The following is a 24,316-nucleotide window of genomic DNA, read 5'->3' as shown; positions in this document are numbered from 1 at the left end:
CAATCAGTTAATGCTGAAGGTTACTGGGTTTCGGATCAGAAGTTCAAAGCACCAGCTCTGCCAGGTTGCTGCTGTAAGGCCCTTACCCCTATCTGCTCCTGGGGTGCCCTATAATGGCTGCCCCTGCGCTCCGACCCCACCCCAGCCTACTAACAAGAAGCTGGGATATACTGTACAAAGAATAAAGAATTTAACATTGTCTGATGAATAAATAAAGGCTGAATTCACATGATTCAAGAAGTCCTAACGTTCATTCATTCATTAATCTTTATTAAGCAAATTTATTCCTGGACAGGATTGCTTATCTTGGAAACACGTAGCTTGAGGTCAGAATGCATCCCTGATGGGCATCACACCATGCACACACACATTTTACATTAAAGTATTTTAATGTTGAATTTAATGTAGATTCATATGCAACATTCACTAGCTTGTTTTTGGGCAGTGGGAAGAAACCCGAGAACCCTGACGAAACGCATGTGAATATGGTGGGAAAATTTACACGAACAGGTAGCTGAGCTCAAGTGCGAGACATGGACGCTGGAGCTGTGAGTTAGCAAAGATAGCAATATTGGCCACATTGGCTTCTCAGAATACCAACGATTATTCTATTCTAATGACTAGAATAATGTATTTAAATGATTTAGTCATCAAGTGGGTCTCCATTGCGCACTTAATATAGCTTGATTAGTACCTGGTTCGATTTTAAAGTCAAATAGAAAGGCTGCATGCTATCCCCTCAACAACCCTGCCATAACCTTCCTGCATCATGAGCTGTGCCAATGATTATGAATTTGCAACAATACGATCTTGTTGTTATAATCACTAAAGCCGCATTTCTCCTCCTCAGGAAACACAGTTGATGTATAGACCTGTTGTGTTCGCTAAGTAATGCAATCAGTACAATGACTTTAATTATACAGAAAACTAAACCAGGCCAGCTGACCTTGTGTCATAACAATAGGAGGACACTTATTATTTTTATTGTTATTATTAAGTTTTTTGGTGCTTTACTGTTCAAGCCTTCCCACACAAACACAATATGTTCGCTCATATTCATGACTGCCTCGACAGACTGCATGCCCACTGAATTCACACATCTATCAATAGACATTCGTGACTGCAAACTGTTGTGCTACTGTACTGCAGAGACTTCCTGCAAGGCATTTATTACACAGAGCATTCAATATTTTAGCACACGTATGCTATTTTTTTCTCATATACACATTAATGTCTTAATGTCTTAAAACATATTTAAATATAAAAAAATTTTATGTGGTCGAAAAGGCCGGTTTAATAAAATCATATCTGCTCATTAAGTGTAGGAGGCGTGTATCTTGTTGTGTAGCATGCAAAATGTGTAAGTAGAGTATGCCTTCAGTCCTTTATTTATGGTGGGGCGGTTTGTTGTGTTGTACGGTGGTGGGAATTTCATGGCTGTGGGTGCTGCATGAGAAAATACAGCATAGTCCTAATTACACGTCTTTCATCTGGGAGAGACTGTGACTCATCTGTAGAGAGGAAATTCCCCATCCCCTTAATGTCCTCGTCTCACTGCTGCCTCGCTTTGCAATCGATGGAAAAAGCAGCCAGCTATATAATGAGCCTAAAGATGAGGGTGTTATATGCTGACTCTTAGGCATGTCATATGTTTAGCTGCACACCAGCTGGAATGTACTTAAAGATTTGCATGTGTAACACTTTGAATACTACAAGGCAAAACGAGTTCTAATGCAAAATAATAATAAGCCACATGGATGGAATCACTAAAGCTAACCCAAGCCATTTGAATTAAGTAGACTTTTCTGTGCCTTATAATGCCAACGCTCCCATGATGTGAGTGTATGTGGCATGACAGGATGCATTATAAAATGCCACAACAATGTATGCTTCTCCTTACTTTATTCAAAATATACAGTAGAGATGCCGTATGTTCTCTCTTATCATATTATTGTGGACACATTAAATGTAGTTCTTGCCTGCTTATAGTCTCGGCTTATTATTCAGTATCTCAAAGAGTATTACGTAGTCACTACTAGGAACTACAGTGATACTGCTTTTGTGCATTCTCAAAGATTTAAAGGTGCAGTTTGTGATTTAAAGTACATTTTTAGACTTCACATCATTTTAAAGACACATTTGAAAAACTTGTGAAACACAATATTAAAATGCAGTGGAACATTGGGTTTTAGGTTTTGTACTTCTACTACTACTTTTATATATTTCTGGCCCATAAATTAGAAATAATGTTTTACTGTGATGAGTATCCTATATTTTGTGTATATATTCAAATTTATATATATATATATATATATATATTCAATTTAACAAGCTGTTATGTCTGTATTTTGATTGTTTTAAAGCAGGTATTTGTACGATTGCCGTTTAAGTAAAACTGGGACTTTCGATTGTGCAGAATAACAGAACACAGTTATGAGAGTAAAAACTGCATTTATTTGTCTGTATAATCCCCTGCTACACTAATGTACTTATCCCAGTTTCTCTCTAATGCCTGAATACCATTAATGTAGAACATTATTCTCAGTATGCTAGAGCCATGATCAGACTACATGGTTGATGTCTGAAATGCTGGCCTCCCAGGAACTCCTTTAGTGACTCAAACATGTAGAAATGGCATGGAACGAGGTCAGGACTGTATGGGGGATATGGCAATAACTTCCAGCAATGGGGCAAGTGGATTTCGTGAATGATTGTGTGTGCAGTTCCCACAGACAAATACGTCTTTTCTGCAAGTTGCCAACACGTTATCTGTCGATTTTTAAGGACCAGGCAGTGGGCTCCAAGCCATCTCAGCTAGGATCATCATTTACGGATGTTTGGCCTTCTTTAAAGTGTTTGCACTAACCAAATGTTTTACGACAACTAAGAGGCTCATTACTGTACCAAGCTTAAAGTCCTGTGTAAATGTCAATCGGTTTTTCGTCTTTGATCACGAATTTGAAGTTCTAGTTTGACTTAAACACCCCTTTATTTGTACAGTAACTTATTTAAATTTAAAGAGGTGTTTTTTTGTTTACTTTTTACTAGGGATGTAATCATACGGCAAAAGTCATGGTTTGGTACATGCATTGGTTTTGAAGCGATGGCATAGAAAGTTTTATATATATACAGTATATACGTATATAAGGTAAGCTATGTAAGGTTGCACATAAAGTTACATACCTTCCTTTCTGGATAAAACATACCTTCTATTACTGGGTAAAACAATGGTTCTTTTAAATGGTTCTTTTCATTTTACCCAACGCCCCATTCAACCCAGCCATAGCAGGCAGTTCTGGTCCAAGCTTGGTTAAAAAATGGGAGGGTTGCGACAGGAAGGACATCAAATGATTCTATGTAGTGATCCTTAGGATAAAAGGGACAAAGATGAAGGAAAACAAGAATCAATGGTATATGCAAGTATTAGTTTAATCAACATGCAGATATATTCTTCTGTTAATAAAAATATACATTTGTTATCCAAATTAGCTGCCTACTTACAAAATGCAAACATAGCAGTGTATTTCATAGAACCTTTTTCAGAAACCGTGGCAAGAAGATGATAAAGGTTTTGCATGGGTGCCAAAAACTTTGGTTACTTAGTTCTTGCAACTTGAGGACTTTAGGTTGATCATTTCCAGTGTACTACAGAGTAGTGCTGATTTGGAGTGACCAAGCCATTTGTTATTTCAGCAGCACCTTGTCTGTTGCATGATTTTGCCAATTTGTATATTCTGTTGATTTTATACAGTACATGAGAGGCTTCACGACTGTAAAAAGGGCCAATATGGATTGTTCTATGAGTGTACTACACAGTAGTGCTAATTTGGAGAGCTCAAGCCATTAATTCAACAGTTGTTATTTTCAGCAGGACTTACAATATTAAATGATAATTACTAACAGTGGACATTTTGTGTTCTAATAAATTACAAAAATATCAGTTTTAAACACTTATGTATAACAAAAATGTATAATAAATAATTTTAGGATTTATCTGACTGGCGTTTTTGACATGGGCTGCACATTGCTACAAGACTGCATGTAGGATTTCTGTACTTTTCTCTATCCTCTTTTGAAACACACAGTGATATGTTTTTTACATTACGCACATTAAATGTGAATGAGGATTGTTGGGTCATTTTCCGATTCTACAGGTTCATACTGAGGTAAGAAATTTTTTATATCAAGCGAATATTGAACTTCGACCTAATATAATTGCAATAAGCCAAAGCCTGTTGTTAGCATTAGGTCCAACATATCAAATTAGCTTAGAGAGCTGAAAAACACATCTGGATAGGGAATTCCACACTGTACCACAGTATTAAACATCGGCTATACAAGCCAGATCTCCACGACACAAGATTCATTAGTTATACATGAACTGTAAAATATAGCAATCACACCCTGCATTGGTTGAAGAGAATAAGCTCAACGAGGTAGCTAATCAGAGCGGCATTGTAACAAAACTAGCCTACCATGACAAAAATAAAGTGACACCTTGTGGCATTGTTTGGTATAATCATGTAGGGACATTACTAAACTTCTGACTCTTACATACTGTATATTGGATAGTTGTTGTTAGTCTTTCAGCTGTTCCCGTCGAGGAGTCGCCACATTGGACCATCCAGTTCGCGCACAACAGATGCCCTTCCTGACGCAATCCTCCCATTTTATCTGGACTTGGTACCGGCACTGGATCCAGTGGCTGGGGTTTGGGCATTGAGTGGGAATTGAACCCAAGCCTTCTGCATGGCAAGCGACAAACCCACCACTGAACCACCAATGCCCTTTACAGTATATTGGATGGCATTAGATTTAAAGATTAATCTGTTCTGTAGGCATGGCTGGGGCCATAGTGGCCCGCCATGCATGCATTATTATAGGGGAAACACTGGTCTACTTTCCGAATTTGTCTCTTAAACACAACAATGTCAAATATGACAGAATTCCAACTGGTGAGCAAACAATGATTAATATATAATGCAGCAATATATTTGAAATAAACTTGTTCATCTTTTGCTTTTAAACCTGCACCAATTCCATATTTCCGAAGCTATATTTGAATCTTTTGATATATGCTGCCTGCTTATCTCACCTTTTTTTTTTATCTAAGTGCACAGTATTTGTGAACAGCACATGCTGTAGGAGGCTGTGTTTAACCTTGATATTGGTTTAAACTTTTACAGCATTCATTTATGTTTTAATAAAAAAATGCATTTATATTAACTTTTACAATCATGATCAGAACATTTTGAAATCCCCTTAAACATTAATTTGAATTCACTATATTTATAGTGAGGTTTCCCCAGCACTAGTTAAAACTAGACTATATTCATTTGCAACACAACGTGCAATGAACTAAACACCATGTACTAAAAAATTAGTTACAAATATGTGTACTGTTACATCTCGACTGTTAACGACATGTGCAGCCATGTCATCACTTTAACTTGTTGAACTTGTTGGACTTTGGTGTTTCCTGGTTGACCGTTGGCAATTGCGAGTTCCCTTTAGTCAAATGCAACAAAAATTACCAACTGCTCCCTAACATAACATCTCTTTCTCCTTTCCTCAGGTATTTTGTTCTGGACCCTGAGCTTGGTCAACTGCAGTACTTTCTAAACGAACAAAGTAAGACCCAGAAACCACGTGGCTCCTTGCCTCTGCTTGGCTCTTCTGTGGCCCCCAGTGATGAGTTTCCATTCATGTTCACAGTCTATGCTGTTAATGGAGAGCTCTTTAAGCTTAGAGGTAAAATAATAAACTTCATTTGCTTTTGAAGCTTCATTTCTGCTCTCTCTTCATCACACTCTTTCCTCTTGGCTCCTGTCATTTTCACTTTCCTGTGCTGCTTTCCTGCTGTCACTCATTCTCTTTCTTCTCTGCTCATTTCCTTCGAGACTTCTCTGTCTGCAATCTCCCGAGCAGCATATCCTTTTATGTCGACTCTTACCCATGGCAGATCCTTGTCTTTCCATCAGAACCCTTTTTGTGTGTGTGTGTGTGTTTTTTCATTTCCGTTCCTTTTTCCAGTGTGTTTTTCATCTAAAGCAATTAATTAGTTACTTTCTTTTCTTTTCCTCAATCTGTTGTGTCAAAGTCACTGTCATAATTGCTCTCTTTCGCGCGCACACACTGCATGTAAAGAGGAAAAAATAACTTGGTTATATAACAAAAGGTTTTTTTATTGAGATTGCTAGACAAAAGAATGAAAGTAGCCATTATTTGTAGTGTGATATCGTGATGTGAAGTCCCTGCAGCAGGGGGTGGACACCACTCCGCTCCCACTTGGTAGTGTTTTGTTGTCACAATCTTCAGGTGCTACTTTCTCATTTCACACATTTCTGCCCAGACCGCAGGCTATAGTTAACCTTCAAATTGAGTTTTATTGTTTCCCCATGAGAGTTAACAGAGAGTTAACATCTCACTGTCGTTATGATGCTGGACAACCTTTTTTCTGTAACTGCTTTTTTAATGATATGACCTGGCGTCCTTTGTGGGCAACAGTTTGTCCCATCTGTGTACTGTTAAATAGAAAACACATGCTTTTGTGAATACATATTGGCTGGTGTATACTAAATATAAAACATTCATGTATATCCTTTGCATCTGCCCAGCTTGTGACGCATTTGAGCGGCAGCAGTGGATGACCCAGCTTCAGCTCTGTGCCCGTCGCCATTCAGAGGGCAGCGCCAAGGTAAAACTGTTCGTTACAGTGCACATACATACTACTGTGTCACTTTCTCACTTTTGGAGGCACTCTGTCTCTCTCTGTTTCCCTTTCCTCTGACCTCTGTTGCACTTTGGCAAACTGCCCCAGCAGTCTTGTGATTTAAAAGTTAGTTTCATATTTTCTCTCTGCTGAAAGCGGGATAATTTCTTTCATTTCTTGAGAAGATGAAGGTATCACATTCTGCGCTGAAGCGGTTTCAGAGTCTGCACTGTTGTAATAGCCAAATAATTGGCTGCTGTTTGTGTATAGAGATGAATCTGACCAAGCTTTTGGGTTCAGCTGATTTGTTTGTCTCTTTTTTACCCATCTTAAGATTTAATGATGTATTCTCTGCATTTCTTAATCTTTTCTGTTTTATGCATTGGGTTGTTATTCAGAATCAGAATCACTTTATTTGCTTCAGGAGTTGACCTTACTTAATAACAATAAATTTTATGTACATTTAATTGATTTACTTTTGGAAAATCCCAGCAAGCTGTAGGCCTGTAAAATTGGATCTGTAAAGCAATTTAATCAAAAACAAAAGTGCTTTTAAATGAGCTACATACTGTAATAAATACATTTAATGTGACTTGATTTTAGCCCTGTCACCTTGCACCTCCAGGGTCCAGGTTCGGTTTCCGGCCAGACTCGATTTCCGTCTCTGTGTGCATGGAGTTTGCATGTTCTCCCCATGCTTGGTGGGTTTTCCCTGGGTGCTCTGGTGTTCTCCCACAGTCCAAAGACATGCAGGTTAGGCTAATTGGTGTTTCCAAATTGCCCATAGCTTGTGAGTGTGTGTATGTCTGTCCAGGGTGTACCCTAAGCCTCCTGGGATTGGCTCCAGGCCCCCTGCGACCCTGAATAAAGCGGTATGGACGATAAGTGAGTGAGTGAGTGAATGAGTGAATTGATTTCAGAATCTCAATCAAATCCATACTATGGACTATGGTTCGGAAGGTCCCAGGTTCAAATCTCACAACCACCAAGTTGTCCATGTGGGGCGCTTGAGCAAGGCCCTTACCTACATAGTTCATAATATTTGCTGAATTATTTCCTTTAACATAAACAATTTAGCATTAATTTGATGCTTTAAGAGTTAAAGCAAAACGAAGGAAAAAGACAAAACATGGGTGTATAATATCTCAGGAGTGGTAAACCCAGTTAACTCCACAAGCATTACATTTTATTTTTAACCTCTATAGAGGTTAAACATTAAGCATTCACTCACATTTTGTCTGATTATTTAGTTACACATTATAAATCAGCAAGGTCTCACTAGACACGGCTTGTAAAGGTGCTTTTCCTGTCATCGTTTACATTTGCTGGGCATGTAAATCATCGTGTTCATAGATTTAAAGCTTAAAGCATACAGGATTAAAAAAGGTACAGAATGGAATTCGTGAATCAGCTCACGCAGCCTAAAAAATATTATATAATCACATGTCTTCACACATTATTTCCTACACACTCAAAAAAGGTGTGTACACCACCCTGCTGAGGTGTATAAGGTGTTAGATTATCAAATATCTGTGGGGTGGCAGTCAAGACCCTGTGTGTGTATGTGTGTGTGTGTGTGTGTGTGTGTGTGTGTGTGTGTGTGTGTGTGTGTGTGTGTGTGTGTGTGCGTGTGTGCCCCATACACAGCTGAAATACAGCGTGGCTGCTCCTGTAATGCACTGCCAGTTAGATTGAGGCAGTTTTGCACTGTCAGATCTTATTAGAGTAGCTATGATGCCTCTAAGAAGCAGCTTGGGCTTTTTAGCGGATGTTTATTTATGCTCATTTTTCAGTTTATAATGCAATCCTTTAACCAGTAAGAAATGGATGTACTTGTACTTGCATAGTCTACTGATGCTTTCTGCATGAACGCACAGGCAAATCTGTGCATGTTGTTTGTTCAGAATTAGCCTAGAGTTACTTTTGAGAGCTAATCAGACTAATATATTGATTTTGGTGTGTTTGTGTAGGAATGATGCGGAATTGTGGAATCAGGAGGTTAAAAAAGTCATTGTTTACATTGCATGGTTGTCTGCAGACACATTAGCATTCCGGTTTCTCTATGCATGCTGAAGATGTTTCAGAGGTGGATCTGTGCCATTTTTTTTTCTTTTCTCAATACTCCCCAGAGAGTGTAATGCATTCCAGCACATTCTCTCTCTGTTCTCTCTCTCTCTTCTCATATTCGTGGTTCATCCGTTTCCTCCCTCACCATACTATTCCCTCCACCCTTTTGCACTCTTCCCTAAACCCTCCCTAATCCCTCCCTCCCTCCCTTCCTCTCTTCGTCCTTCACCCCCTCCCTCTTTGCGGGTGAGGCTGCAGTAGTGGATAGAAGATGCCCTCGTGTGTCACAGGGCAGCAGGGTGGCTCTCGAGGGCATCTGAGCATCTCTGACAGGAGATGGGGCTTGGCTGCCCGTGTCCCGTCTCATTCCTGCTGCTGCTGCTGCTGCTATCTTTTTCAGGGCTGCTCTTTATCCTCGGCCTCCTCCTCCTCTACGGGCAGCCGGACCCGCAGCTGCTCCCTCCTCCCTCATCCCGTTCCATCTAGCTCCTCCACTGCCACCCAGAGGCAGAACCTCCCGCATGGCCACGGGACCCCGAGCTCCATCATCACCATCACCCACCACAAATCACCCACGAGTGGGCACCGGGCCTGCAGCCACAATCCTGCCCGCCTGCACCACGTCAAAGAGGTAGGGGCTGTAATCTGCAATGACAGGATAGATATATATAACCCCCAAAACATTTGACATAAAAGTTAAAGATGTTTTGTTCCCTATCACATTTCCTTCATGTCTTATATGAACTCATGCTTGTGTATACACATCTACCGCAAGCCTGTAAAATAATTCATATATATATATATATATATATATATATATATATATATATATATATATATAAAAATAACTGATAAAAGAGGAACCGCACATTATGTAATTTATAATCAAAAAGTTTGCCTATTTGAATAGGACACTAGTGAACAGAAGCTGAGGATTAGAATCGTCTCCACAGACTCTTTTATTACTGTAGAAGTGACTCATATTGCATTTTGATTTTGATGTTAGGAGGGGACCGTGGGTGTTAAGGTGATCAATGTTTCTTTAGCGTCTTCTAAAGATAAGCACAGGTTGCATTGTTAACTGTGCTTTAGTACTGTTCCCTGTGGAACTTTTCAATCTTGGCTGTTCTGCGACTAATGCGTCAGCATTCAGAACTGTCTGTTCAGCAGAAAGCCGGTGTCATCACATTGTTTTGACGTTGATGCAGCAATACTTTACTGTTGGTGTTTCATTTTTGTGAGCGTAGGACTTTGTGCCATGGTTAATGTACACTTATATGCCTTAACGTATATTATGTTGACAAATAGTGTTTTATAAGTTAAGTTTTTTACTTATTTTATGGCCTTTAGTTATAATTAATTGAAATAACTGCAATAATATTTTAATAATTTAAAGTTATTTTATTTACATATAAGACACTTATGGCAACTTATGTGAAACCAGACAGTTATTGACATACACCCACTGGCCACTGTAATAGGAACCCCTGTTTATCTGCATATTCAAGCAGTTATACAGTCAGTCAATCTTGTGGCATTAGCGCATGGCTGAATGAAATGGAACTCAGTGTGGACTTGTGCTTTTGTAGCCCACTCACCTCAAGTGAGTGCTACAAAATGTTGATGTGCTAAGCATTTTAAAATGCTTTTCTTATCATTATGGTGTTTCCACCCACAGAGCTGTTAATGTTTAAAAATGTTATAATTTTTTTTCACCATTTACTGCAAATCCTAGAAACTGTTGTGCATGAGAATTCCAGAGATCAGTATCTTATGAAAAAACTTAAACCAGCATGTCTGGAACCAATGATCATGCGATGATCAAAGTCATTGAGATAACAGATCTTCCCCAATGTGATGTGTACAGTACATTCATGTTTTGCATTGTGTACAATATTTTATGCCTTGTGATTGGCTGTTTGGATCGTAGCAGGAATAAGCAGAGTGTAGATATTTCTGTTCAAATTCGCAGTGGGTACAGAAAAAAAGTCATGTAAATAGATACATTTATTTAATAATTTTTTTGTTTTTTCCCTGATTTTCTTCCTGATTTTTTTAGTCATATCCAATTCCTCCCCGTTGCTAGGGGGCTCCCACATTAAGCTTCTACTACCACTCAGTCGAGAGGACCGCAGACTATCATGTGTTTCCTCCGACCCACGTGACGTCACCGATCTCCGGATGGTCGATGGATTGTTTAATTTTGAATTTAAATTGATTGGTCACTATGCTAATCTGGTGGGGGTAATTTTCAGCTCTTGAACTTATAGCAAAACAGCTGTTTAAAATAAATATTATTGCAAAACAGCTGTTTACCAACAGGTGTAAGTCAATTAAATATAATATTAGCTATAATCTTAGTCATTTGTTTAAAGTTTTGCTTGTTTTGCAAAACGCGAGACCAAGTTACTCGCAATCCATTGTATTTAAAAAGGAGAATAATACATGTAAACTACAGCTGTATAATTGCGTATATTTATCACAACATTAATACCTGTTCATTAGTTGGTTTTAAATGAACTTTAAGGGTACAGTAGTGTACAATACATACATTTTAAAAACTGAGTTTCAGCTTAAGTGTGTTTTTTTCATTACCAGCATTTCTTGATTACTCATTTCTGGCTTTTTGGTCTCAGTCTGTTACTATTTTCTGACTCATTGCCCAGACAAAGTTGTGCCAACTGTAATTACATCACTGCAGTTCATTTAAAAACATACTATTAGACAACATGAGAGTAAACAAACAGCATATTTGTTTATTATGCTCGTTTGTGTTTATGTTGATGTACTAAGTGTCATTAATAATACCAATTCTTGGATATTTTATATTCATAAAATCATAGTCGATTATGATTTTAATGGACACTTAGCACAAAGAGATTAAGCAGAAGGTGATATTTGTGGATGAGTGGATGAAAGCATTTTTTGGGGGGATTTTTCCCCCTCATTTAGTCATGTTCAATTTCTCCCTGTCGCTAGGGGGCTCCCACATAAAGGCTACTACTACCACTCAGTCGGGAGGGCTGAAGACTATCAAGTGTTTCCTCCGAACAACGTGACGCCAGCCAACCACATCTTTTCAAACTGCTCTCTTACGCACCGTTGGGGGCGGCGTAACACACTCGGAGGACAGCGCTATCCGCTCCTTCCGTGTGCGTGAGCTTACAGACGCCCCTGATTGGCTGTAGAGCCGTGATTAATGTGGGAGCACTAAGTACCTCCCCTCTAAGAGAACTCGGCCAATCAGCTCTCTCTAGGCCTCCGGCTGTGAGAGGTTACAGCATCACCCGGGAAACTCTCGATCTGATAGGGCGAGCACTTTACCCCTGCGCCACTCGGAGGCTCCAAGCATTGTTTTTTTAAATGGATGAATAAAATGCTTTAGAAAAAGCTGTGAATTAACCATAGAAGTCTGTAAATAATTTTCTCAATAAACTTTATATTGACTTGTCTTATAAATGTAACCGAAACAAACAGCCACTCTTACCGTTATTCACAGGCTAAAAAAAATAAAGGACGTGCACTGACCTTTTCTTAATTGTTCAAAAATCATTGTATTGTTAAATCTGTTTCATTCAACCAGATTTAATTTTCCACAGGGCTTAACAGAGCTCCCAAGGTAATTTGTACAACATTCAGCAAAGTGCTGGAATTTCGACCCTTTTTTTCAGGACCCTTCAATCTATGTCAAAAATCTATCATTTTAACCAAGTGGAACCAATGGAAAGTTGCATACTGAAATAATAGATAGGTCAAAAGCAGCCACAATGCAAATAGTTTAAACCAGCCAAAGCACAAACGCTCCCTCCAGAGGAACTGATTCAGCAGACTTTTATCTGCTTAAGTCTTTCAACACACTAGTTACACTAGCAAGAGATCTTATCATATACAGTGCGATATTGACAAAGGATGAGAATATAAATGTAGTCCAAAAGTGAAAATTTTGAGAAATTTGGAAATTTTCCAAGCTGCGGTGAAGACATTTTGGAGGCTCACTGCTTGACTAGGACACCTTATGTTAGTTTTCCTTTTATTTAAAATGCCTGTTCATAAAATTGCTAGCTTACATTTTGTGTCATTGACAATAATAAAGTATAATTTTCCAGCCAGAATGGTACAGTCATAGCCCCTAAGTGGTTTGGGCAAAAATATGCATGGTGATTTATGTGCTGTTTTGTCGATATATGGGATCAATACAGATGCAGAAGAATGTCATTTATAACTAACAAATGTAACAAAAAAAAAATCAAACTCATTAATCATTAATGAGGCGGTTGAAAGCACATTGACGGCTGTCACTTTAAAGGACAAGCAGTAGCAATGTTACAGTGCTGGGTCAATGTCTTGCCCCCTGAAAAATGTCAACCTCCCTGATAAAATATTTCCTTCCTGAATGAAATGCTGTCTTTGCTGATGAGAATATTCTGAACAGGGCAAGAGTGTGATGAGGGTCAAAAATAATTTAAATCACATGCAGTGGCCTTCACATTCACCAGGTCTCAAGCCAATTGAATGCAAGTGGGAGATTTTGGATCAGTGTGTTAGACAGCACTCTCCAACACCATCATCCTTAAAGCATAGACGGAGGAAAAACCTTTTGTCTAGTACAGCTGCAGTATAGTACTGTATAGTATATGCCAGTGATTCTGTTCCTCTGTGTGGCCATCTGTAGTTTAACGCCTTATGAAACAAATCTAGGAAAAGTGTTACTCATTGCATCATGCTTTTTTTCTGGCTCACTCATCCTCATTCCTCCAGTCTCATTTTTTTGCTTTATGTCATATGTTTTGTGCTTCACATTGGGGGATTTACAAACCTTTTGTACTGTAGCTAGGGTCCCCTTTTTTACGTTAAATACATTTTTATGTATCCATCTCTTCAGGATCGATTTATTTACTGATTTTAAATTGATCAAAAATGTATCAATTGGAGATTTTTTATTTTTGACCTTTCTAATAGTGGGAAATGTTAGATCTGAGATAACTTTGGTGTTTGGACCCCTTAAATGTAATAACCTTGCAAACAGAGATATGACTAACCAGGGAACTGCCGATATAATATTATTATAATCCCTAGATGCAGATTCAATTTGTATTTAAATTTATGTTAGTATCAGGATTTTATAAATTTTGTTACAATTGTGTTAATAGTTTAGAGTGCTGCCTAAAGGATTATACAGTAGAGGACTGGCAACATTTTGACCACTTCAATGTAAACATATATAAAAATCAAAAACAAAATCTGTTTTTTTCCCCTATTTTCTCCCTAATTTCAGCCAATCATCTCTCTCTCTCTCTCTCTCTCTCTCTCTCTCTAGACCTTTGGCTGTGAGAGGTTACAGCATCACCCGGGAATCGAACTTGTGATCTCTTAATGATCTAGAAAAAACAAGATTTGCATCAACATTACTTGTTAATGCATGTTGTGCTTTCCACAGTTATAACAAAAAGAACCATGCACTCCCTGGCTATGATTCACAGAATCCGGAGGTGGTTGGATCATGCTTTGAATCACTGCTATCCGAATTGACCATGCGCAGCATCAGTTTGTAAAGCAGATAATGTCAGCTTTAACATTTTTATTAAGCAAACACTCATATAAGAATCATAACCCTTTCATACATAGCCAATATCAGTTTAGGGAAACAAAAGTATTTAGATAAATAAATTTAATTCAATGCTTATCACATATAAGTTTTTACAGGTAAGTTACAGATGGTTAATGCCAGAAGTTAAAGACTCACTGACATCACCAGATGCTCAGTATGTTTCATGGTGATGCTCTGTTAGATTGCTCTAAATTGTAGCTATTCAGTTCCTGTGGCTTTGGCAGTGTGGTCCTTTCCTGTCCAAATACCCTGCTGTTTTCTTCATAGACGTGCACATGCTACCAAGCTACATAGACCAAGGTTCCTTTTTTTCACTCTTATTCTCATTCCATACCTATTTTTCGTGGGTAATCTTTATCTTAATTTTATTTGTAAGACTGAATTGGACCAACTAGCAAATCTACTGTCACAATGGTCTGTTCCTTGTCTTATAAAATGTTGTTCTGGTAATCAGAGTTTTGCTGGTTTGTTGTACTTTCAACAACATATAGAATAAAATCTTTTGGCTTTGGTTGGTCAAATGGATGTGTAAATGCTGTAATTACATTGTATCAGTTCTGCTCTGTTACATTACAGTGATTTAAAGTGACTGACAGGTGGAATTCAGGCTGGTTGGTTTTGTGATTATATTCTTCATATACAAGTTTCATAGCCAATAAATTTTTTTTGCTATGGTCGTCTAATGGTACCTGTACTATGGTACACAGCACCATGATATTCTTGACAGTACCAAGGAACGTCCTGATATAGTACATTTGCTACACTATGGCACATGGTATAACGTATACAGGATACTGTCAAACATATAAATAATGGTAATACAGTATTTACATATGGTATTGTACCCCCCCCAAAAAAAATCAGTAGTAGCAGTAGTTATTGGGTACCACCGTGGTTGACAAAGTTTTGTGGTACACACCATAATACTAGCACAATAGCCACAAATGTGCCACAGTAACTGCCCTCGTATTTACTATGGTATACTATTGTATGTGCTATAGTTACCATAGTAACATTTTTTATATAGGGGCCCTAATGTAAATCTTTAAAATTTTTTGAGATCAAAACTTTGAAATGAATGCAGCTTTGACAAAAGAAAAAAAGTTATGCATGTAGTATTAATGATCTGAGACATGATATCTGAGACTTTTTACTCTGCAATATTAATTTATATTGAAATATGTGTGTGTGTGTGTGTGTGTGTGTGTGTATGTATGGTGTAAGTGTGTGGATCTTACTATTAAACCCCCTTTAAAGTTGCTGCACGATTAAGGAAAAACAATTAAGCAAAAACAGTTACAATTTATACATACTGTATATGAGATCCAGTTTCTGAATGACGACGATTCACTTGCATGTATTTCCCTGCGTTCAGATCATGCTGCTTTTACTTATTTACTCGTCAATAATCCCAGATGCTATATCAGTTACACTCACTGCTTACACTCACACAGTGTAAAACAAAACACTTTTAATTCACCAATCAGACCAGGGATAAGCAAACGATTCAGTCATACAACTCGGCCACTTCTCTCACCTCGCTTCTTCATTTATGGCGTTCTGCTGTCTCTCATGTGACTTGTAATATGGAGGCAGACTTAAACAGACAAATCAGTTTCATTGTTGGAGCAGCTTTACTGCGTTTTCTGCTTACTTTTACTCTCATTCACACGCTCAAATTGAATTTCTAATCAAACCCCCAACCATGGAGAAGTGAGGAGACTGTGCTAACCAATGCACCACTGTGCCGCATTATCAGTGTTGTTAATAAATGATCAAATCATTATCATTATGGTGCCTTCATATTAAATCTCCCTAGCCATTAAATAAATGTGTTTCTTACTTTGTGTACACAGATTATTGGTTACCATATGGCATAATTAGAACTATACTTAGAATCATTCGATCTTCCTAGTACTGTTTAAACATGTCATAGTGACACACAGCATCTTAGGGATATCAGTGACAGCCAGTGAAGTAAAGGAGTTTTTCTATATAAAGAAAGTAGCTGATATTTTAAGGTAGGATGCCGTTTCCTAGCCGTCCCTTACTTACCAGCAGGGATGGGAATCACCAGTCACCACCAGATACCTATTATCCTGATACCTACTGTAGGTTCTGATTTGATTAATATTGCGATTCTATAAGTATCATGATTATATAAATATCCTGATTTGATTTTACATTTTTCTTATTTTGTGGGAATTTTAAGACTTTTAACCTTTTTTAGTTAAAGCCATAACTCGAAAATTTTATACCTTAGCATTATTCAACAGCTTTACAACTGAATTGAACATGAATAATAAAATGCATTAGGTTCCTCACTTATGGCATTGGCTCACTTAAAAACTAAGGGCAGCATTTAAATAGTACAAAATTACTTCAAATGTGCATGTTTCGAGACTAACAGAGTTAAAGTTTAGAGACAGAGTTTGGAGAAAAAGGTTTATCGAAGGCTTTATAATGCCAAAAACTTTTAATAATGTAATGGCCTAAAAATGCGTTTCTGTTGCACTTGTGCATTTGGCACAGAATTGGTTATGTCTGATCACCGGCTGATTGGTAATGACTGTTCAAACTGAAAAACAGCCAATTCACATCACTGGCTGATTAACAGTTGCATCTCTAATAAAAATTTAATAAATCATTAGAATTTGGAGTCATTGTGGTGATGCATAAATTAGCAAGATTCATAACCAAATACATTTACATCCCTATTATCTACTCAATTGCACGTTATTTGAATCATCCTGAGTGGAATTGCCAGGTAAATGCTATTAATATGTCAAAATTTGTCCATATTAGCTTGGATCATGCTTTAAATAATTAAATGACAAAGTTTAAATACTATTACTGCTTTTACTATATTTGGCATTTTGCCTAAGTGCATAAGCTTTTTCTTTAATTATTTAGTTTGCTTATACAGATCAAAGAGTGATTTATTTGAATTGAATGTGTCTATTTATCTCTCCCTAACCCAACTTTTTAGGCTTAAGATCTATAAATAAGTGAAATTCATAATAAAACTGTGTACTTTTAACTGCTCAGAATGCAGTCTGAATACGATGAGACTCTATTCAGTCAGGAAGTAGCTTTACTGCGTTATTCATGTTTGAAAGTGTTTAGTCCTTGTGTGTAAGTGGGTGAAAGAGTTGAGTCCTTGTTTCTGTTGTCTCTCAACCTGGAAATCACTTAATGTCTTAATGTCAGTGAAGCAGACAATTGTTAGAATGCAGTTGCACAAAAGAGCTGTTATTCTGGTATGAATGCTTCAAATTGAAATGTAAAAATCTGAAAATTGAGGTTGACAGTCTGCCGCTTAAACCCAGACAATGGACTGTGCTGGACTAAAGAACAACTCAATTAAAACTCTAATTACTGACTGCCGAGTGCATGCCATTTTTTTCACTGCAGCATTTATGGAGGCTGATAAGAAGCTTCCTCAGCCATCTGAAAGAGTTTCACTTGGCAGCCAGGGTCAGAGATCACAAAATGCTCATCTCATGGTTGCTGGAGATTTAACAGGTCCTTATTTCCCATTAGCCTTGACCTTTTCAAGCTGGCTTTGTAATAATTCCTGGTTTCAACATGAAAATGGGTAGAAATGGAGGGTCAGCTTGACATGCAGTTATTTGCGCTTCTTAGTTTTGTTCATGAATTACTTTATCTAGTTATGCACAAGCAATCACACTATTGTTCTTCTGTTTTATCTTTATTACCTTTTTTCTATATTCCACCTGTTTTTGGCACTGCTTCTGACACATCAACATTGCTCAAACTCAAAATTTTGGTCTTGATTCCATGTAGTTTTGGTGAAAAAAATTGTTGTCTTTTTTTATTACCATTTTATCCCTTTCCATTAAATGATTTATTGATGATTGAACTTGAGCATTGTGATGTTACATGCTCTGCCAGCTGTACAGCGTCTTCTGCTGCTGCTGTTGAGCAACCACACATCCTTTTCTTGCAGAAGTGCACCTCCAGTTTCAATTATGGCTGCTCATATGCAAACATTCAACTTTTTTCCTTCTGTATAGGACAAATATTCAGGTTATAAAACATTCTGTGTCAACGACATAGAGAAAGATGTAATGGAGAACAATCCTCTTACCTGTCCTGTCTGTGTGTGTGAGAGAGAGAGAGAGAGAGAGAGAGACCGTGATCATAAGGCTAAAGGTGTCTTATTACAGCTGCTGCCATGGACTTTTTAAAGAGAGATTGGGAACATAGGGAGAGAAAAAAAAATGGGTTGAAAGAAAGAGCAGGCTAAGATGAAGGGAAAAGGGATGAGCATGCTGGAATGAAAGGGGGTGATTTTCTGTGTACTCTGTCTACATTTGGTCCTCTTATGTGTCCATAAAACTGGTAAAAGCAGACTAATAGCACCCCATAAGCAATTTTGCTAGGTGCAGACTGAGCTCCACATGCAGACACATTTGCCCAGTCACATCAGACGAGGATGGCTTTTAGTTACAAACATGCAACAGGTACTTAGAATAGTTTATGCTTTCTGTAGCTGTGGTCAACATTTCTGGAGCCTCAGACAAAAAAAGAACTGGTTCACATAGACAAAGTGAGAATATTGAAGTGCATTCATTTTTAATGAGAGATGAATAATGAAATTCTAGTCACACTAGGCGAAGAGTAGAGAAATCTTTCCCGGTTATTATACTTCAAGAAGAAGCGAGATAATTCCGTATATCCAAATGGTTTTAAACTACAAGTGCTTTAGTGCACAGCTGGTGATTGTGTTTTAATCTGGAATTTTTGGTGGACATTGATATGAGATTTGTTCTGTTCTTGCATCATACCTTCAAAGCACAATTTCAAATGCATTTATTACATGATGCTTAGGTTAGAATAAGCACTAAAGCAAGAGAGAGGTTTTTTACAGTATATGATGGATTTTATTTATTTGTGCTAAACACTGTTCCCCTCTGAAGAATTGGAAAAGCAAGGCTACTTCCTTTATTTTTGCTATACTGTACATTGAATACAAAAAATGAATTTGAGACAATGGATCAGAATTTCAACTTTAATTTCCTAATGAACATGGGGTCATTGGTGGGAGACTAAGCTTAGGTTTAGGTGAGCATATCCCTTGCATACAGTAACTGAATCGAGCTGGTGATGGACTGTGATACCAAACCATCATATTCACACTGCTGATGAGCGGTTTGTGGCTTGTGGTATGGTCTTTATCATACTGAGCTAAAAGTCATCTTCAGACTGTGGATTTCGATACCTTCATGCCTCCATGCCGTGAAGGTTGTTGGTTATGTCTATATTTTAGCTTTTTACCATCACAATGTTTTGCCCATCAACTGCTTTTTGTTTCCTTGGCTGGCCTGTTCCATGTCTGGTTATTAATACACCAATGTTGTTTTTTATTTTTGACGACATTCAAAGTTGTTGTATTGGCCATGCACAATATAATGTATATAATGGCTCTGATCTTTTTTTTTGCCATTTTTCTTAGCTACAAAACAGCTTTATTTTTTACCCAAAGACAGCTCTATGGTCTTCATTTAGGTTAGGCATTTTAAGGACTTATTTGGACAAATAGGGACATTTTTTTAGTGCATGAAGGAACCGGATGAGGATGCTGTTCGGACATGCAGGGAAAAGATGTATTCTTGACTGATGTATTAGAGCACATACTGTAATTGTTCAAATTAAAGTTATATTCAAATTTGTCATTTTTTAAAGTGATTCTAGCTTTAGATTCTGATTGGGGCTGCTGCTTTTTCTAAATCCAATAATGTTATGAAATGTCCAGGGTGTACCCCACCTTGTTGCATGAAGAGATGGGATGGTGATGGGGCATGCAGTTACATGTTGAGGACTAAGTTATTGACATTGAGGGCTGAATTGTTCCATAAACAGGATGGGAACATTTAGGATGGGGAGTGGATGCAGACATGACGTAAGGTTGTGGTTAGGGAACACTTAGTGTTCCTATAAGGCTCAATCTACCACCACTCTGACCAGTATAAAGTTCTTACTGAAGATGAATAAATTCATCAATTTATTGTTCATTATAATGGGTTTAAAAGGGTACTCTTGCTCTGTTACATCATGGTCTTGAGATACGATGTGTGTTAATAATGAATTTTTATAGCCATGATCTTTTATAGCCATGATCTTTAACATTGATGTTACTAAAATTCACCCTAGCTTTGTTAAAAGCTATGAATAGAGAGAAAGAGATAAGAAAAAGTGACAGAGAGATGATGATCATGGTGTGTATTTGTGTCAACTCATAAAAGAATGTGACAGAGAAATACAGAGGGAGCCAGTGTGTAGGTGTGTTTGTGCAAGTTCTTTCCTCTTTGAGCAGCCCACAGTAATGAGTCACTACCTCGCGATGCTCCTCAGTTGTCTGTCCCATTTGTAATAGAGCAGCTTCATATCCACAGCACATCAAATAATCGTACATCATTACACTGAGTGCAACAAGCTTTAAAATAGATGACAAGTGCAACATGCCAACTTCTGGCAAATTCACACCACCCACATTGCAGTTCGGCTTCTTGATAAAATCCTCTGCTGTGCTGATGTGTGTGGGTCTGTGGTATAAACACATATTGGGAATAATGCAGTCACAGTGTCATGCATTCCCCCTAACTTATATGTAACTCTAATATGCTCTCGAGGCTTAACTGACCATGTGTTACTGAGAGAATATGGGCATTGATTTTAATCCAGATTAGTTTCACTTTGATAGGATTATAAGTGTTTCTCATGAAAATACAGAGACATGGTGAGTAATAACCTAGTAAAAACTTCTTTAAATTGGATTAATATGCACTTTTGTTTTATCATTTCCTTATTCGTAACAAACTGTCTTCACAGAAGCAGGTAAATTATTTCTATTGTGATTGTCCCCAACAGAGGATCTGCTACAAACGCTACATTGGTTAATGTTTAAAAACTAATGTAGCCTAGTTTGATGACCCCCATTCTAACATACAGGGTTGTATGAAAAACAGTTGGTGTCTGATCGCTTAGCAACTTAAATCATGAAAATCTGAACACAGCTCCTAAAAGTGGCTCTGTCCCAGACTTTTTTATTTAGTTTTCTTAAAGTATCGTTTGCTACACAGGTCATGTCTCAGGCTGAGGGCCAGCAGAAGAACCTCCTGCACTCCATTGAGTCGCTTCCAAGCCGTGGGCCTCTTTCCTCACTCGATCCAGACCTGCTGCTGCTCAAGGCTACGTCTGCGGCCACGCTAAGCTGTCTAGGAGAGTGCCTAAGCATCCTTCAGCATAATGTCACCCAGGCAGCCCGCAACATAACCACACACACACCAGGACTGAACACAGGTGAGTTACAGCAGGGAAGTTGGTGTCTAGCTTCCATGTCTAGCTTCCAGGCTGTTTTGCTATGATTCTTGACTGATGTATTAGAGGACATACTGTAATTGTGCAGATTAAAGTTACATTAAGATGTGTCATTTTCCAAAGTGATTCTAGCTTTAGATTCGGATTGGGGCTGCTTTTTCTAAATCCATTAAGGTTATGAAACAACTGAACTTTGGCCAAAAGACCATGCTATGTCTAGAGCATTCTCTGTCACCAGATGTGACAAAGCACACCCACTACTTCCTTATATCCTCCTTACTATTGAATAGCTCCTACCCGATTTTTTTTTGGGTGGGGGGGGCACCACTAATTTTTTCCCTAATTTAGTGGTATTTAATTCCTTCCCCCCATTACTAGGGCGCTTCCACATTAAGCTACTACCACTCAGTCGGGAGGGCCGATGTGTTTCCTCTGAACCGCGTGACGGTGTAAATGTGTGTGTTTGTGTGTAGACTGCAATTCAGGCTGGTCAGGGCCCAAACCTACAACAGATGAGCCAGTGGAAAATGGATCAGTGATGGGCCTTTCCACCTCTACCACTAACAAAACATCCCCATCTCCAGCACACAGGAGCAAGGAAGTGCACAAACATTCTGAGGTAAACACACACACACACGCACACTATAGTAAGGTCACTGGAATATGGTGATTTCTTGTTCTGGTGGCTGTGACTTTTATAAAAAAAGTCAATGCTGTCTGAAATGACAGTCTCTGGGGGTTCCGAGCGTTTTCTGCCGTACTTCCCTGGCACAGGAAGCGCTAATTGGATGTGCTCTAGTTTTCTGACAGGTACCTGAGGATCTGCAACAACCCCATATAAAGGGGGATGAGTCACTATGTCCCTTTTGGGAACCTTTGCACTTCCTAAATCTCTGTCATCTGCTGCCTGTTTTTAAAACTAGGACACACTTACGTGTGCTACATGATGTGTGTGAGCATGGATGTGCCTGAAGGGATGGAATTAATGTTGTGTTGCTTTGTGTGTCATTAAAAACACTCTGTAGCACCTGCCAACGTAATAACAGTTAACAAACGTGATAAACCATTAACATAATTCAAATCTGCAGCTTTATGATTGTGGGAAGGAGAAGATCTTCTGCTTAACATTTTTTTTATAATAAATGTAATAACATTATGTAGGATTATTACAGTAGCCTATAAGAATGGCGACACAGGTGTCTTTAAATGTTCTGGTAAGTGACTTATTCAGTTTTATCCTTGAATTTAAGTCATGAAGTCCCTAAGTGACGTCTAATGAATATTCTAGTGCAGTCATGTGACAGTCTGTAAGTTTGTGTATCCATGACATCATGAGACATAAGACAGAATTGTTTTTTTGGTTCTGAAAGTTTCATCCTTTGTAACAAATGATTTGATAACATCTCGCATATCACATTGAATGCATTTCCTGGAAGAATCGCTATAAACCACATGTCACAGAGGTCTTTTAACCCTAAAATTCTACGGGAAAATGCCATGTGTTGCACCTGGTGTGTTTAGTCTCTGTTATGTCCCCCATAATATCCCTTAACGGAGAAATGGGTCTGAGTTCTCATCTGTTAGAAGTGGTAGATTTTTATTATACTGGTTGAGTTGTCGGCAGCACGGTGGTGTAGTGGTTAGCACTGTCGCTGGCCAGGCTTGATTCCCGTCTTTGTGTGCATGGAGTTTGCATGTTCTCCCCGTGCTTGGTGGGTTCCCTCCGGTTTCCTCCCACAGTCCAAAGACATGTAGGTTAGGTTAATTGGTGTTCTCAAATTGCTTGGAGTGTGTGTATGTCTGCGTGCCCAGCGATGGATTGGCGCCTTGTCCAGGGTGTACCCTGCCTCAAGTCTCCTGGGATAGGCTCCAGGCCCCCGCGACCCTGAATACATGATTACTGATCATGAGTAATGACGATGAGTGAGAGGTGGAGTTGTATTTCGTTGAGGGGTGTTATGCAAAACTCCCTGTAAAGGTGATATGCACTCAGCTCACGTTTTTAATGGAGCACAGACATGATTGCGAACAGAACGAGAGCTATGATATAAAGTAATTTAAATGCCATTCATCTCCTCACCATGATTGCAGTGTAAAATTACTAATCTGTTGAATGAATTCCGGCACTTACTTACACTATTCAGGATGATATTGCTTTACCAGACGCATGCTTGAGTGTGGAATGTGTGAGAGGATATATAACCGGTTGGACGTTGCCATGTTTAGCTGAAACATGCTGTGCTTATGGTGGAGCAAGCGGCCATCCCTGGCATTATGCCTACACAGACAGTGAAATATGCTGATAGGCCTAAGCACTTAGAGCTCCTGAAATGAGTAACATCAATCCAGACTGTCCTGCTTTGAGACCAGCTGAAGTGTGTAGCTTACGGCTGCTGAGGACCGACACACCATCATTTAAAGCACAAGATCATTCAACCAGCTCAGATTAACATTCCAGAAAAGCACTTATGGGTTTCTGCCATCATAAACACTCACAGTGCAGCTCGAGTCATTTTCAGACTGATTTTTTCCACTAATACACTGATGTAAAATCTGTTTATTACATTTTCTGATTAATTATATCA

The 24,316-nt window shown here is 38.5% G+C and overlaps 1 protein-coding gene across 2 annotated transcripts in view; it reads left to right on the top strand.

The window, feature by feature from the left end:
• The window catches only part of osbpl10b (oxysterol binding protein-like 10b), a 51,509-nt gene that overhangs the window by 1,005 nt on the left and 26,188 nt on the right, over positions 1–24,316 (top strand). For both annotated transcript variants that reach the window (XM_053494839.1, XM_053494840.1), the window contains exons 2-6: positions 5,576–5,751; positions 6,618–6,697; positions 9,180–9,410; positions 21,494–21,713; positions 22,205–22,350. In XM_053494839.1, the coding sequence (XP_053350814.1) occupies positions 5,576–5,751; positions 6,618–6,697; positions 9,180–9,410; positions 21,494–21,713; positions 22,205–22,350 (853 nt within the window). The remainder of the gene's footprint in view (positions 1–5,575; positions 5,752–6,617; positions 6,698–9,179; positions 9,411–21,493; positions 21,714–22,204; positions 22,351–24,316) is intronic.

This window comes from Clarias gariepinus, chromosome 4 (genome assembly GCF_024256425.1).
Source record: "Clarias gariepinus isolate MV-2021 ecotype Netherlands chromosome 4, CGAR_prim_01v2, whole genome shotgun sequence".
In the NCBI taxonomy this organism is placed as follows: domain Eukaryota; kingdom Metazoa; phylum Chordata; class Actinopteri; order Siluriformes; family Clariidae; genus Clarias; species Clarias gariepinus.
The sequence above is the reverse complement of the archived record's forward strand: the minus strand, read 5'-3'. Positions and strand labels throughout refer to the sequence as shown.